The sequence below is a fragment of the Peromyscus leucopus genome, chromosome 4, assembly GCF_004664715.2.
Source record: "Peromyscus leucopus breed LL Stock chromosome 4, UCI_PerLeu_2.1, whole genome shotgun sequence".
In the NCBI taxonomy this organism is placed as follows: domain Eukaryota; kingdom Metazoa; phylum Chordata; class Mammalia; order Rodentia; family Cricetidae; genus Peromyscus; species Peromyscus leucopus.
Window position 1 is genome coordinate 1,463,756 of NC_051066.1, and position 14,805 is coordinate 1,478,560.

General features: G+C 40.7%; 1 protein-coding gene across 9 annotated transcripts in view; it reads left to right on the forward strand.

Annotated features, from left to right (window-relative positions):
* The window catches only part of Dennd1a (DENN domain containing 1A), a 507,198-nt gene that overhangs the window by 179,841 nt on the left and 312,552 nt on the right, over positions 1-14,805 (forward strand). For 8 of the 9 annotated variants that reach the window (XM_028887902.2, XM_028887909.2, XM_028887900.2 and 5 more), the window contains one exon: positions 1,479-1,598. The exons of the other annotated variant lie outside the window; for it this stretch is intronic. In XM_028887902.2, coding sequence (XP_028743735.1) covers positions 1,479-1,598 — 120 coding nt within the window. The remainder of the gene's footprint in view (positions 1-1,478; positions 1,599-14,805) is intronic. 9 annotated transcript variants of the gene reach the window in all.

Sequence of the window (14,805 nt, forward strand, 5' to 3'; positions counted from 1 at the left end):
TAGTTAAATAAGGAGAGTGGAACACTTCCTTGTCTTTTGGAGCCATTTTCCTGTGCATGAAGCACTCTCTAAGGGATAGAATTGTTTCCTTAAATATAACTAGGCAAGGCCCTTGACCTTTGTGCTGGGATACCCTGAAAATCTCTTTAATTTTACTTTTCTTTTGTGACTTGTATAAGGGAGCTTTAGAAAGAAAGTCTATTTTAAATTTGAAATTTTAATTCATAGCTTACCCAAAAACAATACAGTCCTGCCTTTGGCAAAGGCCTGTTAAGAATGATTTTTCATTTCTACTGACAATTGGTACCTTAACATCAGTTTGAATATTTTAACAAAGTCCGTGTCTTATCAACTCAAGTATACTTTGTATAAATATAGTATAAGATACATACAAGTCACTGAATTCCTTGGATTAATTCACTATCAAATTCTAAATATTATGTTAGTGTAACATATTAGAATTTGAAATGTTTACATTTTTAAAAGCATGAGATATAGGTAAACTAATAAAAATTGTGCATTTTGAAGCATTTTGTAACTTAATATAGTTTTAGATTAATCTGGTTGTTAACATGCTTTTAAATTATTTATTAGACATTTCCTACTCTATATTGCTTTTATGTGTAGTTAGCTTATTTTGTACTGATACAAGAATTTTTGGCTTTTTAATGTCTTGAAACATTGCTTTAATTTTTAGTCCCTTGAACAAGCTTAACGTTTTGGTACTCCTGCCCTCTAAGCTAATAAATATGTTCCTCAAAGTTCAGAAAGTATCAAAGGTTCAGGAATCCAGGAGAACAACACATAGCTCTGCCCCTTTTTCATTCCAGTGTTCATGATGGCTCCTCCTGGCACTCACTGAACCTGAGTGAGTTCCCTAGCTACTCTTGACTGTCCTTTTCTGTAAAATGGGAACATTACTGAAATTCCAAGATTATCATGAGAATAACTGAAGTGGTACATTAGATATGTAAATAACCATAGCGGTGACAGTGAGCTGGTGCTGTGGCCATTGGAGTCACAGAAAGGCTTTAAAAAACAGCCCTTTACCACCAACCTCATGGTACCTTAGGCAGTGCTTGTCTCCGTTTTCTTCCTCTTTACATGAGGATGATAGAGTGCTTCTTTCAGCACTGATAGCCGATTGACACAGCTACCTGGGGCCGGAACTCAGGGACATTGGAAAGTGTTGTTGATTTTGATTTCTAGTGGTCATTAGAATAGGCTCCTTTCTCTCCTTTTCTTCCCACTCCTTCCTCTTTCCTCATTCCACTTCTTCCTTCCCTGCTCTGTCCTTGCTTCCTCTCTTTCATTTCCCTCTCCTTTCTTGTCTGCTTTTTTGAAGTGTGTAAATTTTAAGCTCATTTGTAAAGGTCCACGAAGGAAATGTAACAGGTTCAATGACTTGTGGCGATTAGATACTTTATCTGGAAACTTAGCACAAATTCATTTCTCCCTTTGTTCTGTCTTCACTGCAGCCTCACAGTTAGCCAAGTTGGCCAGCACTTCACGTTCGTGCTCACTGACATTGACAGCAAACAGAGATTTGGGTTCTGCCGCTTATCTTCAGGGGCCAAGAGCTGCTTCTGTATCTTAAGGTAAGGGAGAAGGGCTTCAGCCATTGGTTGGTTCTGTGAAACAGTTGTCAGCTTTTGCATAGTCCTTCTGTAATTAAGTTTTCCAGCTGTTGTTTTGGTGTCCTATCTGTTCCCCACAAGTCAGTGATCTTGGGGAGAAGGACTTTGTGATGTTGCTCTTTCACTTGAAGTCCTGCAGATAATTGTATTTATTTATTTGCATCACATCCCTTGGGTGGGAAGGGCCTCAGTGCTCCTGAGTGGTATGTGGAAACTGGAGAGTCAGCAGGGCTTCAGTCCCTCCTGCTGTTATCTGGAGCTGTCAGAAATTAGTCTGTTAGGCTTCCCTGTGGACATTTTGTGTATGTAAGATTATTAATAAAGTATGTGTCTAGCTCAGGACAGCCTACAGACACTGATTGTGTGCTCCTTAGAGTAGAACCCTTGCCCTCTTTGAGTCAGTGTCTGAATAACTTCTCAACCTGGCTGCCTCTGTAGAAGTTCCAGAAACGTGCAGAAGTGTGAGAAGATGACTTCAGGCCTTCTGAAATCCCTTTGCAAACCAGAGCCACACTTGCTTAATGCTCTATTTCCTCCTGCCAAGGGGGTAAGGCATTCTGGGATGGGAGGATGTGTGGAAATCCGATTTTGGAGCTGCTGGCTTTGTGGACTCCTGCTGGGCGCCTCCTGAGGGGGAGGTAAAGGCATCCCACACATTCTCCTCTCCATCTGCCTCTCTTAAGTAGGTGTTGGGGGGCCTGCCTCCTTCCTCTATCTGCTGTGGAGCAGCCAGTACAAGCAGCAGGGAGGTGCCCATGACAAAACCCGGGCCCCATGCTTGGGCCCAGCCAGGGTTAAAAGGCCAAGCCCTCTGTGGTGTCCAGAAGGGGTGGTTCTCTGCTGTAACAGTCTCTGCACTTTGTTCTTCTTCTCACCAAGTAAAGGATCCTCCCAAGGTAACTCACTCCCCAAAGCCATACCAGGAGAAAAGGGCCCAACTGATGAAGTTCCTTTGCTCTTGTCAGCCTGAACCACAACTCTGCATTTTTCTAACAGATCTCATCATTTTCGTTCCTAGCTAGTGAGGTCAACTCCCCTCATCACCAAGTTTAGCATTTCTGGTTTGTGCACCAGAGGCCTGCTGCACAGAGCCCCGAGGAGGGATGGGGCCGGCTGCTATGGAGCAATGACTGTGCATAGCTGTTCTTGAGTAGCCAATGCTATGTGCTGCCTGCCCAGGAGCTAGACTTGGATGGTCATGGTTGTTTACTTATGACTGGGTGTAACTCTTTTTATTAATTTATTTTTATTTTTTATTTTATTTTAGTTATTATTTAGTGGGCATATTTTCTTTTCCATTCCTGGCTGTTGTATTTAAGCCTTGGCCAAGATACTGCATATTTACATTGTGAATTTGAAGGAGGGAATGCTTAGCCCTGGTTCTTGAGTTTGGTAGAAAGGATTGTCCTGGGTGGTTGTGATGGTGCAAACCTTGATCCCAGCAGAAGCAGGTGAATCTCTGAGTTTGAGGCCAACCTGGTATACATACTGAGCTCTAGGCAAGCCAAGGCTACATAGTGAGACAATGACAAAAACAAAAACAAAGAGAGGGTTTATTCCTCATATTTTGGGGAGTTACGTTTTTTCTTTTCAAGTTGGAATCTGTGTGTGTATACACACATATGCTCTTGTGTGCACACCCAAACACTCTGGCACTATCATATTCGTCAGCAAATGTCTGGGCATGGGGAACCACTTCTTTAAAACTGTGAATTGAACAGCTGAGTACAGCTTAGGGTGCAAGGCTTGCCTGGATGCACAGACCCTATACTTGATCCCCAGCACCACCACCAAAAATGAACAAATAAGTATATAAATAAACCCACACTCCTTTGTTTCTAGTGTTCAGTTTTATATGTCTACCAGGGTTTTTGTGTTTGTGAGAAGCCAGGTATGATGGCTATTTTTGGTTGTCAATGTGACTACATCTGGAATTAACTAAAACCCAAGTGGCTGGACACACCTGTGAGAGATTCTTAATTAAATCATTTGGAGTAGGAGGAGCCACTTCCACTCTGGATCTTTGAAGTGAGAAGACACACCTTCAATCTGGCTCACACCTTCTACTGGAAACCTATGTAGAGACATGGAAGAAGGAAGCTCTCTCTTTGCCAGCTTGCCCTCACTCTCACTGTTATGCCCATTCCTTCATTGGCCTTAGAGCCTACTTCTACTGGATTCTGGTGTATACTGAAGACCAGCTGAGACACCTAGCCTTGTGGACTGAACAACTACTGGATTCTTGGATCTGCTGTTGGTAGACAGCAATTTTTGGACTAGCTGGACCACAGCCTGTAAGCTATTTTAATAAATCCCCTTTCTATTATATATAGATTCATTCCATAAGTTCTGTTTTTCTGGAGAACCCTGACTAATACAGATACCAGGTACCAAGAATAGTTCTAGAGCAACAGAAGTATAAGGATGAATTTTTGTAAGTATCTGGAATAGACTTTCCAGTTTGCCAACATTGATAGTTCTTGAAGCCTTTCCAGTCGAAGCCTCTCCTGGGAGCTTAGAGAGCACTGAAAGCCCATGATGTAAACTATTTTACAAACTTGAGGAGATGAATGCATTTGATTATCCTGATTTATCAATTATGAGAGGCAATAGATTTGGTAACTCTGTAAATAAAACTTTAGATAATTTGTAGAAGAATAAGATAAATGATGCTGCTGGTTGGTTGCTCTTAGCATCTCTAGATAAATTGACAAAGGAAAAGAATTAGCTCCATGATAAAATTAATTAACTTCTTTTTTTTTTTTGAATCTTTATTTTATTTTATTTTTTTCCATCACAGGCAATTTATTTTGTTCTATTCATTCACAGTTAATACAGAAAATACTTGGAAACATTTCCATATAATGTTTGACAAAGAAATCATCAAATAGAAGTATACAATGTTGACAGGAGGCAGTACATTTATAATTTATAACCCCAAATGTATTTATAAATTAGAAATGGAAAGATCTACAAATGAAATTATGAAGGTTCACCAAAGTCATTTAATCTGTCAGTTTCTCATTCATTTTTATGTCTTAATAATATTCTATTGTATGAATAAGCCACATTTTATTTCTCTCCAGTATTTGATAGCTATTTGAGTTGTTTTAACTTTTTTACTATTAGCAACACACTGCTGTAAACCTTCATGTACATGTTTCATAGGTGCACATTTTCAGTAGTTTGAGGATATATTCCTAAGGGTAGAATTGTTGAGTAACAGAGTAACAATGTTTTGCATTTTGACCAACCACCAAACTGTTTTTCCAAAGTGGCACACCATTTTACAATCTCACCAAATCCTTGTTTTTAAGGCTCTGATTTTTGTACAAAAGCATTCAATCATTCTGTAAGACCAAACCAGGAAAAGTAAGCTATAGTTCAGAGCGGTTCTATTCCATTTACTATGCAAAGCCATTCTTGGCGTTTGCAACTCTCAGCCCTTTTGAGTATTCTTGCAGTGTTCACCTTTTCCTCCACCACTTTTTTTTTTCTTCTTTTTTTTCTGGTTTATTTCTATCTATTACAAATGTATAAAAAATCCTCCATCAACGCTGCTGATAGCAGCAGAACCTTGAGAAATATACCTTTGGTTTGCCTCAGAAAAGGAACACATATTGCACTGTAAAGTTTATAAAATTGGCACAAAACATTGTGATAATGTTACAATACCAGTTTTAAGAGTTCAGTGACTAATGGGGAGCCGATGGGATACATGCAGAACTGTGAAAGCGATCTCACTTAGCCAGCTGTACACGTAGACTGTAAATCTACATTCAGATCATTTCTGAACTAAGACTATCATCTCAGGTTATCTGTTGAGGTCAACCAGGAAACCCTAGAATATACCTTGATTTTTGCAAAAAACAAAATAGGGGGAGGGGTTTCTTCAGCATTTCAGTTCACGAGTAACAGTATCCTAACAGGCAAAGTGTTCTCTCACTGTCAACATAGAATGAACTGCTGCTGGAGGTCAACTTGGGCTTTAATTTGCATTAGCACTTACATGCATAGTAGTCCAAGTTGTTGATCTCATGACTTTAAAAAGTAACTCTAAAAAAAGTAAAATGGCCCTTCTTGGAAGACTAAAGAAAGACATCCAGCCACAGTTGTAAAAAGTCTCATCAAAACAATATACCCTTTTATGAATTACACCTCAATAAAAAAAATAAAAAAAAATTAATTAACTTCTAACATCTCAGAATATGGTGAAAGATAACAATCAACTTGGTGATAAAATTGACTGGCTCCAAATTCACATAAACATTCTAAAGTTTTCTGTGTGTGCCCTAGAAGAGAATCTTCTCTCCAGCAGAAAATCAAACCGAAGCCCTCATTATAAGGTTGGCTGAATTACAGTGAAAATTTCAAGTCCCAGCCTGGAGGGTAAAGTAAGGGTATTAATTAGTAAAGAATGGGATCCTGTAACTTGGGCTGAGGATGCATAGGAGGACCTTATTGAGGCTGAGAACTTTGAACCCTCAGATTCTCAAGGATTTATCTCATCTGAGGAAGTAATCTCTCCACCGTCAGCAAAAGACGTACTGCCACCCTCCACCCTCTGAAATATTGCCTTTTCCACCCTTGACTGAGGAAATTAATCCTTCATTATCTACTAAACCAGCAGTGACTTTCTCTGAAGAAGGTGCCAGGCAAGACAAGACTGATGTCCCTCAGGGCCCACCAATAGTTGCTCTAGACCCACGGCTCTCAACCTGTGGGTTGCTACCCCTTTGACAAACATCAGTCTCCAAAAATATCTACATTCTAATTCACAACAGTAGCAAAACTGCAGTTTATAAAGTAGCAACGAAAATAACTTTATGGTTGAAGGTCACCACGACATGAGGAACTGTATTAAAGGGTCAAAACATTGGGAAGATTGAGAACCACTGTTCTAGACCTATAACTGGACTTGAGGCTAAGCAGGCTCTTAAGAGGGTAGGTAGAAAGTGTAGTCCATTAGGAAGGAGATGTGCTACACTACTAAAGAGCTTAATGAGTTTGTGAATTCATTCAAACAGAAGCCTGGAAAAATGTATGTGGGAATGGATTTTAAGGGTATGGAATAGTGGTGAAAGGAATATAAAACTGGATCAGGCTGCATAGAACGTTTAGGTTTGATATGAAAGCTTGCATAGTTAAAGAAAAGTAGGATGTCAGAAGTCTGTTTGAATGGTTAGCTGAAGCGTTTGTCAAAAGATGGTCTACTGAAAAGGAGTTGGAGATGCCTGATATCCCTGGACTTAGTGTTAATGAGGGGATTTTAAGGCTCAGGAAAATTGCAAAGCTAGAGTGGGTATGCTGTGTAAAGGGAAGGCATAGAAGATATGCCCTTTACTAATCCTTTAAGATGTAAAATTGTGAGAGGGCATCAGTACATTTGAAGAGCTTTGTTTTCACCCTTTTCCTTGTGCCAGACCTTAGGGTTAGAGATGCTGCTGCTCAGTTGGATGAATTAAATGTAGTGGGTTTAATTGGGCCCCAAAGTAGCAGGGGCCAGGAGGTAGTACTGAATTACCAAAGGCAAGGTGATTGTAGTTATTGCAATGGGCAGCATAGACAAAGCAATGTTCATAATGGCCTGACCTGTAATTGTCAGCAGAGGCACAATGAATATTTTAGTGGCCTGACTTATATGGACATTTGGTACTGACTAATCAATCATGGTATTTCCAAGCATGAAATAGATAAGAAGCTTATTGTATTTTTGTTGGATCTGCATAAGCGAAAAAATTCTCGCACATACGAAAGAAAGGCTCTGTTGGATCATGACAAAGGGGAATCTTGGCCTATGAACGAATTTCCAAACTTGAGCTGGTTTGCAGATCCAGAACCCCTTGAATGAAGGGGTGGCCAGGTTCTCCTGAGGATGTACCATGATAAAATACGTAAGGTTTTTACTGTTAGCTTTTCTACAGTTCTTCCCCAGAGGGACCTATGGCCTTTTACAAGGGTAACCATACACTGGGGGAAAGGGAACAATCAGACTTTCCAGGGTTTATTGGATAATGAATCAACACTGATACTGGGAGATCCCAAGAAACATTGTGGTCCTCCAGTTAAAGTAGGGTCTTATGGAAGTCAGGTGATTAATGAAGTTTTGGATGATGTCTGATTCACAGTAGGTCCTGTGGGTCCCCAAACTCACACTGTAGTTATTTCCCCATCACAGAAAGTAATTGGGATAGATATATTTATAAGTTGGCAGAATTCTGACATTGGGTCCCTGACCTGTGTAGTGAGGGCTATTATGGTTGGAAAGGCTAAATGGAAGCCTTTAGAGTTGCCTCTGCCAGGGAATATAGTGAATCAAAAACATTATCACATCCCTGGACGAACTGCAGAAATTAGTGCCACCATCAAAGACTTGAAAGATACAGGGGTGGTGGTTCTTACTACATCTCCCATTAATTCTCCTATCTGGCCAGTGCAGAAGACAGATGGATCATGGAGAATGGCAGTTGACTATCAAAAACTCAAATCAAGTAGTGACTCCAGTTGCAGCTGCTGTACCAAACATAGTGTTTCTACTTCAGCAGATTAACATATTTCGTGGTGCATGATAGGCAGCTATGGATCTAGCAAATGCCTTTTCTCAGTACCTGGCCATAAGGACCACCAGAAGCAATTTGCTTTCAGTTGGTAAGACCAGCAGTAAACCTTTACAGTTTTACATCTAGGATATATTAACTCTCCAGCTCTGTGTCAGAAGGGATCTCGATCATCTCTCTCCCACAAAATATCACATTGTTGTACTATATTAACAACATCATGCTGATTGGACCAAGTGAGGAGGAGGTAGCAACCACTTTGGACTTTGATGTGCAAAAAAACATATTTGCATATCAAAGAATGGGAAATAAATCCAAACAAAATTCAAGAACCTTCTACCTCAGTGAAATCTTAAGATCCAGTGGTGTGGGGCATGCAAAGATGTTCCTTGTAAGGTGAAGGATAAGTTATTGTACATGGCCCCTCCCACTACCAAGAAAGAAGCACAACATTAAGTTGGCTTGTTTGGATTCTAGAGACAGAACATTCCTTACTTGGGTGTTACTCAGGCCCATACACCAAGTGACTTGGTATATGGAAAGCTGCTAGTTTTGCATGCAGTCTGGAACAGGAGAAGCCTCTTCAATAGGTCTAGGCCGCTGTGCTGGCTGCTCTACCACTTAGACCATATGATCTAGCAGACATAATGATACTTGAGGTGTCAGTGGCAGACAAGGATGCTATTTTGATTCTTTGGCAGGCCCCTATAGGTAAATCACAGAAGATTGGGATTTTGGAGCAAAGCTCTATCATCATCTGCAGACAACTATTCTCCCTTTGAGACACAGCTCTTGGCTTGCTCCTGGGCCTTAATGGAAACTGAATGTTTGACAGTGGACCACCAGGTTACCTGTGTGACCTGAGTTGCCTGAGTGACTATGAGCTGGGTATGATCTAAACCACCAAGTCATAAAATAGGACCTGCACAGTAGCAATCCATCATCAAATGGAAATGTTATATATGTGATTGGGCCCACACAGGTCCTGAAGGCACAAGAAAGTTACATGAAGAAGTTGCCCAAATGCCCATGGTTTCTATTTCTATTACAATGCTGTATGCTGCCAAGCATTCACCTGTAGCCTCATGTGGTGTGCCTTATGAGAGATTAACTGAGGAATAGAAGATTAGGGCCTGGTTTACTGGTGTTATGCATGCACCACCCAAAGTGAACAGCTGTATCATTATGACCCCTTTCTGGCACAATTCTGAAAGATACTAGCAAAGGGAAATCTTCATAGTGGGCAGAACTTCAGGTAGTAGACATGGTCATACTTTTTATTTGGAAGGAGTAATGGCCAGTTGTACGATTGTTCACTGATTCATGGGCTGTAGCAAATGGATTGGCTATATGGTCAGGGACTTGAAATGAACATGATTGGAAAATTGGTGAAAGACATCTGTAGAAGAAGTATGTGGATAGATTTCTCCAAATGGGCAAAGATATTTGGTTTCATGTAACTGCTCATCAAAAGATGACTTCAGCTGAGGAGGAGTTTAGTAGTCAAGTAGATAGGATCACCCATTCTCTGGATAGTTAGCCTCTTTCCCTTGGCCATCCCTGTCATTGCCCAATGGGCTCATGAATAAAGTGGCCACAGTGGCGGAGATCTTGTTATGAATGGGCTTGAAAACATGGACTGCCACTCACCAAGACTGACCTGGTTACAGCTGCTGTTGATTGCTAGATCTACCAATAGCAGAGACCAACACTGAGCCTCAGATATGGCACTATTCCCTAGGGTGACCAGCCAGCTACCTGGTGGCATGTTGACTATATAGAACCACTTCCTCCATAGAAAAGATAATGCTTTGTCCTTATTGAAGTAGATACTTGTTCTGGTTATGGATTTGCCTTTATTGCACATAATTATTCTGCCAAAACCACTACCTGTGGACTTACAGAATGCCTTATCCACTGTCATGGTATTCTACACAGTATTGTTTCTAACCAAGGAACTCACTTCACAGCAGAGAAGTGTGACAGTGAGCCCACAATCATGGAATCCACTGTCTTACCAGGTTCCCTACTGTCTTGAAGCAGCTGTCCACAGGTAGTGGTTGAAAGGATGACTCTAATTATTTAAAAGAACAGAAGTAAAATACTTACTGGTAGAAGCATGGTTCCTATTACGGAAGTCATTTCATACTAATTACAACTGTAAAGCAGTAAGTGCTCCTTGGAGTCTGCCAGAAATTCAGTTTTGAGCAAGGGGCATTGTGTCTACAAAGAACTAGTTTATCTATATCACCAAATTTTAACTCCACAGTCAAAGCCTCTTAGATAGTCTTTAGGAAATATAGTCTTTAGGAAATATACTTTACTGGATTTAATTTTAGTTTTTGTCCCTCTTGCTAGAATGTCATCTCCATGAAGGTTGAGGATTTTTGTTGGTTTGATTTTGTTTTTGAGTTTCTCTGTGTAGCCCTGGCTATCCCAGAACTTGCTCTGTAGACCAGGCTGCCTTGAACTCAGAGATCCTCCTGCCTCTTCCTCCCAAGTGCTGGGATTAAAGTCATGAGCCATCACTCCCTGTGTTGTTTGATTGAGACAGAATTTTGTTATATAGCCTGTGCTTCTTAAAAAACAAAACAAACAAACAAAAAACTTTAAAAAGTTCAGTTGGCCTTGAAAGAAGTGTGTTGTACTGGAGTATGAACAAATCTCATTAATACCCATGTCACAGTAGCATCAAATGCATTATATCCTGCCATGATTGACTAGTTCTTGCCACAAAGGATTTTTCTTCTCAAGATAATTATTTAACAAGTTGCTTGGTGATAGTTAATATTATTATTATTATTATTATTATTATTATTATTATTATTATTATTACTATTTTTGAGACAGGATTTCTCTGTGTAACCCTGGAACTCACTCTGTAGACCAGGCTGGCCTCAAACTTAGAGATTCATCTGTCTCTGCCTCCTGAGTGCTGGGATTAAAGGTGTGCACTACCACCGCACAGCTGTTAATACTAAATTTCAAACAACAACTTAAAGAACAGTTATGAGTAAATCTGTTGTTCTTCATTGTAAAAGTCATTGTAACATTTTTAGGTTGTGCCATTTGGGTATGCTACATTACACATATTGATCTCAGAAATCTTTTGAAGTTATTAAACAGAGTGACCTGGAACTGCAATTAGTCATGGCCCTCAATTTCCCAAATGCCACATCCCTCATCAAGGCTAGAAATGTAATGAAATGTGCTATTTCTAACCAAATTCTGCTTTGGTGTCTACAGAAAGAATACAAGAGTTCTGAGTCATGAAGTTGTTTTAGGGTTGAGGAGAGAGTATAATCATTACATTTCTTTAGCCTTCATAAAAGGACCCTACAGACAGTAGTTTTCTGGTTTTCTTGACTATATTTATAGATCTTATTTAAGCTTTTTGAGAAAACTCAGTTGTCCTTATACCTTGTCCTTATACCTGGACTAGGCCCTCTGCATAGCAACACAGCTGTGTAGCTTGATTTGCTTGGGGGGGGGGGCTGGCAGTAGGATCAGAATCCATCCCTAGTGCATGAGCAGGCTTTTTGGAGCAGCTACCTATGATGGGACAGCCTTGAGGCAGGGCAAAGGGCTTGGACCTGCCTCTACTAAATGTACCTCCCCCATGGTAAGCCTTACCTTCTTGTAGAAGGGAATAGGAGGTGGGTTGGGAGAAGGAGGCTGGAGGGGTGATAGGAGGGAAGAGGGGAATCTTTGATTGGTGTGTAAAATGAATAAAAATTTTTTCTTAATTAAAAAAATACTTGGAACTTAGTGTATGTTTTGGGAAGTAATAACCTTTTTTTTTAAAGGTGTGTGTGTGTGTGTGTGTGTGTGTGTGTGTGTGTGTGTGTGTGTGTGTGTTTTGAATGCACACATGCAGATGCTTACAGAAGCCAGAATTGGATCTACTGGAGTTGGAGTTGCAAGTGGTTTTGAGCCAGCCAGTGTATGCTGGGAACTGAACTCTTACTCCTCTGCAAGAGCAGCAATTGCTATTAATTAGAGCCACGTCTTCAGCCCCAAGAGATAACCTTTTTAGCAAAGTATCATCTAAAATAATTTTGGTTTAACTCTTCAGATCTTTATTTAGTGAAGTTTCTAAGGATGTATTCTTATCTGGAAGGAGCCTTCCATAGCACTTGGTCTTTGCTGTTTATTTATATCAAATTCCTCTAGTAGATATTGAGGTCTATGTCTGCAAGTTCTTGAAAATCTCACATTCACCCAGTATTGTGTTAAGCTGAGCTTTTTGTCCTTTACCAAATCCAAAAGTGAGCATGCCTCTAAATATACTGTACTGACTGAGATTTGTCTCCCATTTCACTTCTGCTGTTAGAAGGCATTATGCATAAAATGTAGTATTAGTGTGTATGTGTGTGTGTGTGTGTGTGTGTGTGTGTGTGTGTGTGTGTGTATGTATGTAGGATCACAAATTAGACAGTGCTTCTAAGTTTTGCTGATGGACACTTGCCTGGTGGTAACTGAGAAAAACTCCTCACTCAGTGAGAAGTGATGTGCCAGGCTCTGAAATATGAGTATATCAAATAAAAGAACAAAGCTCATCTGTTCATAATCAAAATGTCTGACTGAGGAAATGCTGGTGGGACATGATTTAGATTTGAGGCCTATACCACAGCCCAGAGTTTAGATATAGTCCTATAGAGTAGATCAGATTGAGGACTGAGGTGGGTATTATAGCTGTTGCTATTGGTAGTCCAGGATAAAAGTGCTTGCCATTCTGGGAATAACACCTTGCTTTCCACTGGCCTTCTCACTACTGCTCCCAAGTCCTGGTTGTCCTTTCTGTGCATGTCGGCACATGGACATATGAGCCTGAATAGGGCGTGGCTGAATCCTCTTCCTTCAACAGCCTTTTCTAACCGAATGGCAGAACAGCCATGGTGTGTATTGGCCTTTTTTTTTTTTTAAACCATAAATCCAGGAAAGCTCAGTTTTCACAGAGAAAAACTCTAGAAACACCAAGGAGTCTGGCTTTGAGCTTTGGCTTCCATCTTCTAGCTGTTTCAGGCTTCTTTAAACAACAGGTACAGTTGAAAAGAAAGGTGAAGGGAGACCATTTCCTCAGGCAGGTGCCTCCTACAGTGGCAAATATCCTTTTGGGTTGTGTAAGAGATGCTTTAGTTTAAAATAATTGTTTGGGGCTGGGAAAGGGAGTTGTGGAGGAAGACTGTAAGGACAACACCCAGATTTTTACCTTGAAAGCAGGTGCTGCTGAAATATCCATAAGCAGATGGAATCTCCTGTTTTAAGCTATTTATGGTTGTGTGGCCTGAGGGTACTCTGCTGTACAGAAATTCATAGCCTGGCATTTTAGGGCAGTCAGGCATCAAAGCCAGGGAAGCCTCAGCTTCTCTTCCCCAGTGTTGTAAAAGGTATCTTGGAAACCTGGATGTTTCCATGTTTTCAACAGGACTATTCTTCTGTCTTTCAGTGTTTCTGTTCTCTTTCCAGCTGTATGATTTCTTCTGACATTCTTTCCTTTGAAAGTAAGATGCATGGCATGCTGTTGTCTTTTCTGGGTGATCGTTTAGGAGAAAGGAGGCCCTGTTGACATGGCAAGTCTATTACTTCACTGGTGTGCAGTCTCTGGGATTGTCTGCAGTTGTTCTGGTTCCTAAGCCAGGGCCCTCCCTCAGCCCTCAGGATTTTGAAATAATGAGTAGTGGTGGGTTCTCATCAGATCATCATTTTGTTGGACATTATAACTTCCTTATTTTAATAAATAAAACAATGAAGTGGTTAAGAATGATATACAATTCTTTTCCCATATAGATGCCGTCTCACTTAGAACATAATCCTCTAGTGAGTCACAACTCACTGGCAGTGACAAGCTGTACAGCTTAAAGAAAATCACATTTGCAGAGAAGAAAGGAAAGTAAACAAAAGCAGCCTCCTCTCCCAGTGGCCTGCTGTTGAAGTAGGAGTCAACTGCAGGCCATGGGGAAAGACGGGTGTGTCTTCTGCTGTAGCAGCAGCAGTAGCTGACACTGGCAGCCAGCCTCAGGCCATCTCCTCCTCCTAGCCCAGGCTTCCCTCAAGTGACCAGAGCCCAGAGTGGTGCAGGAGTTGGCACTCCATATCTTTTGCTAGCAAAAGTGTTCATTTCTGAGATGGAACAAGCTACAGAGAATCGAGGAACTGTTACTTCCTTGTTTTCCTTGTGCTTCCTTGGTGCTGCTGAAGCCTACAGGGCAGTGAGGGGCCACTGAACTCAGGAAGGCAGCTTTATTTTCTCTGGGCCTTATCTTTGCTTTTTGCTGTACAGAAGATAGAAGTAGCTTAACCTATGTTGTCCACCTAAAAGCACACTTTGCATCTAAGCTGCACTCTTAAGGGCAGACAGATTTGCAAACACAGAGCAGGTCTGGATTTAGATCCTCTGACCCTGTCAGTGATTGGTTTGAGAAGTAATAGGAAGGCTGACTTCTCTCCTAGAGGATGGAAGGGCAGACCTCTCTTTAGGTGTACAAGATCCCATAGTTCTAACCTTATACTATGAGCCACTTAAGTTTTAAGATGTTGGTTTTTAAAATTAATTATTACATTTATTTATTGTGTGTGTACACGTGCATTGGTGTATGTGGGTGTTCATG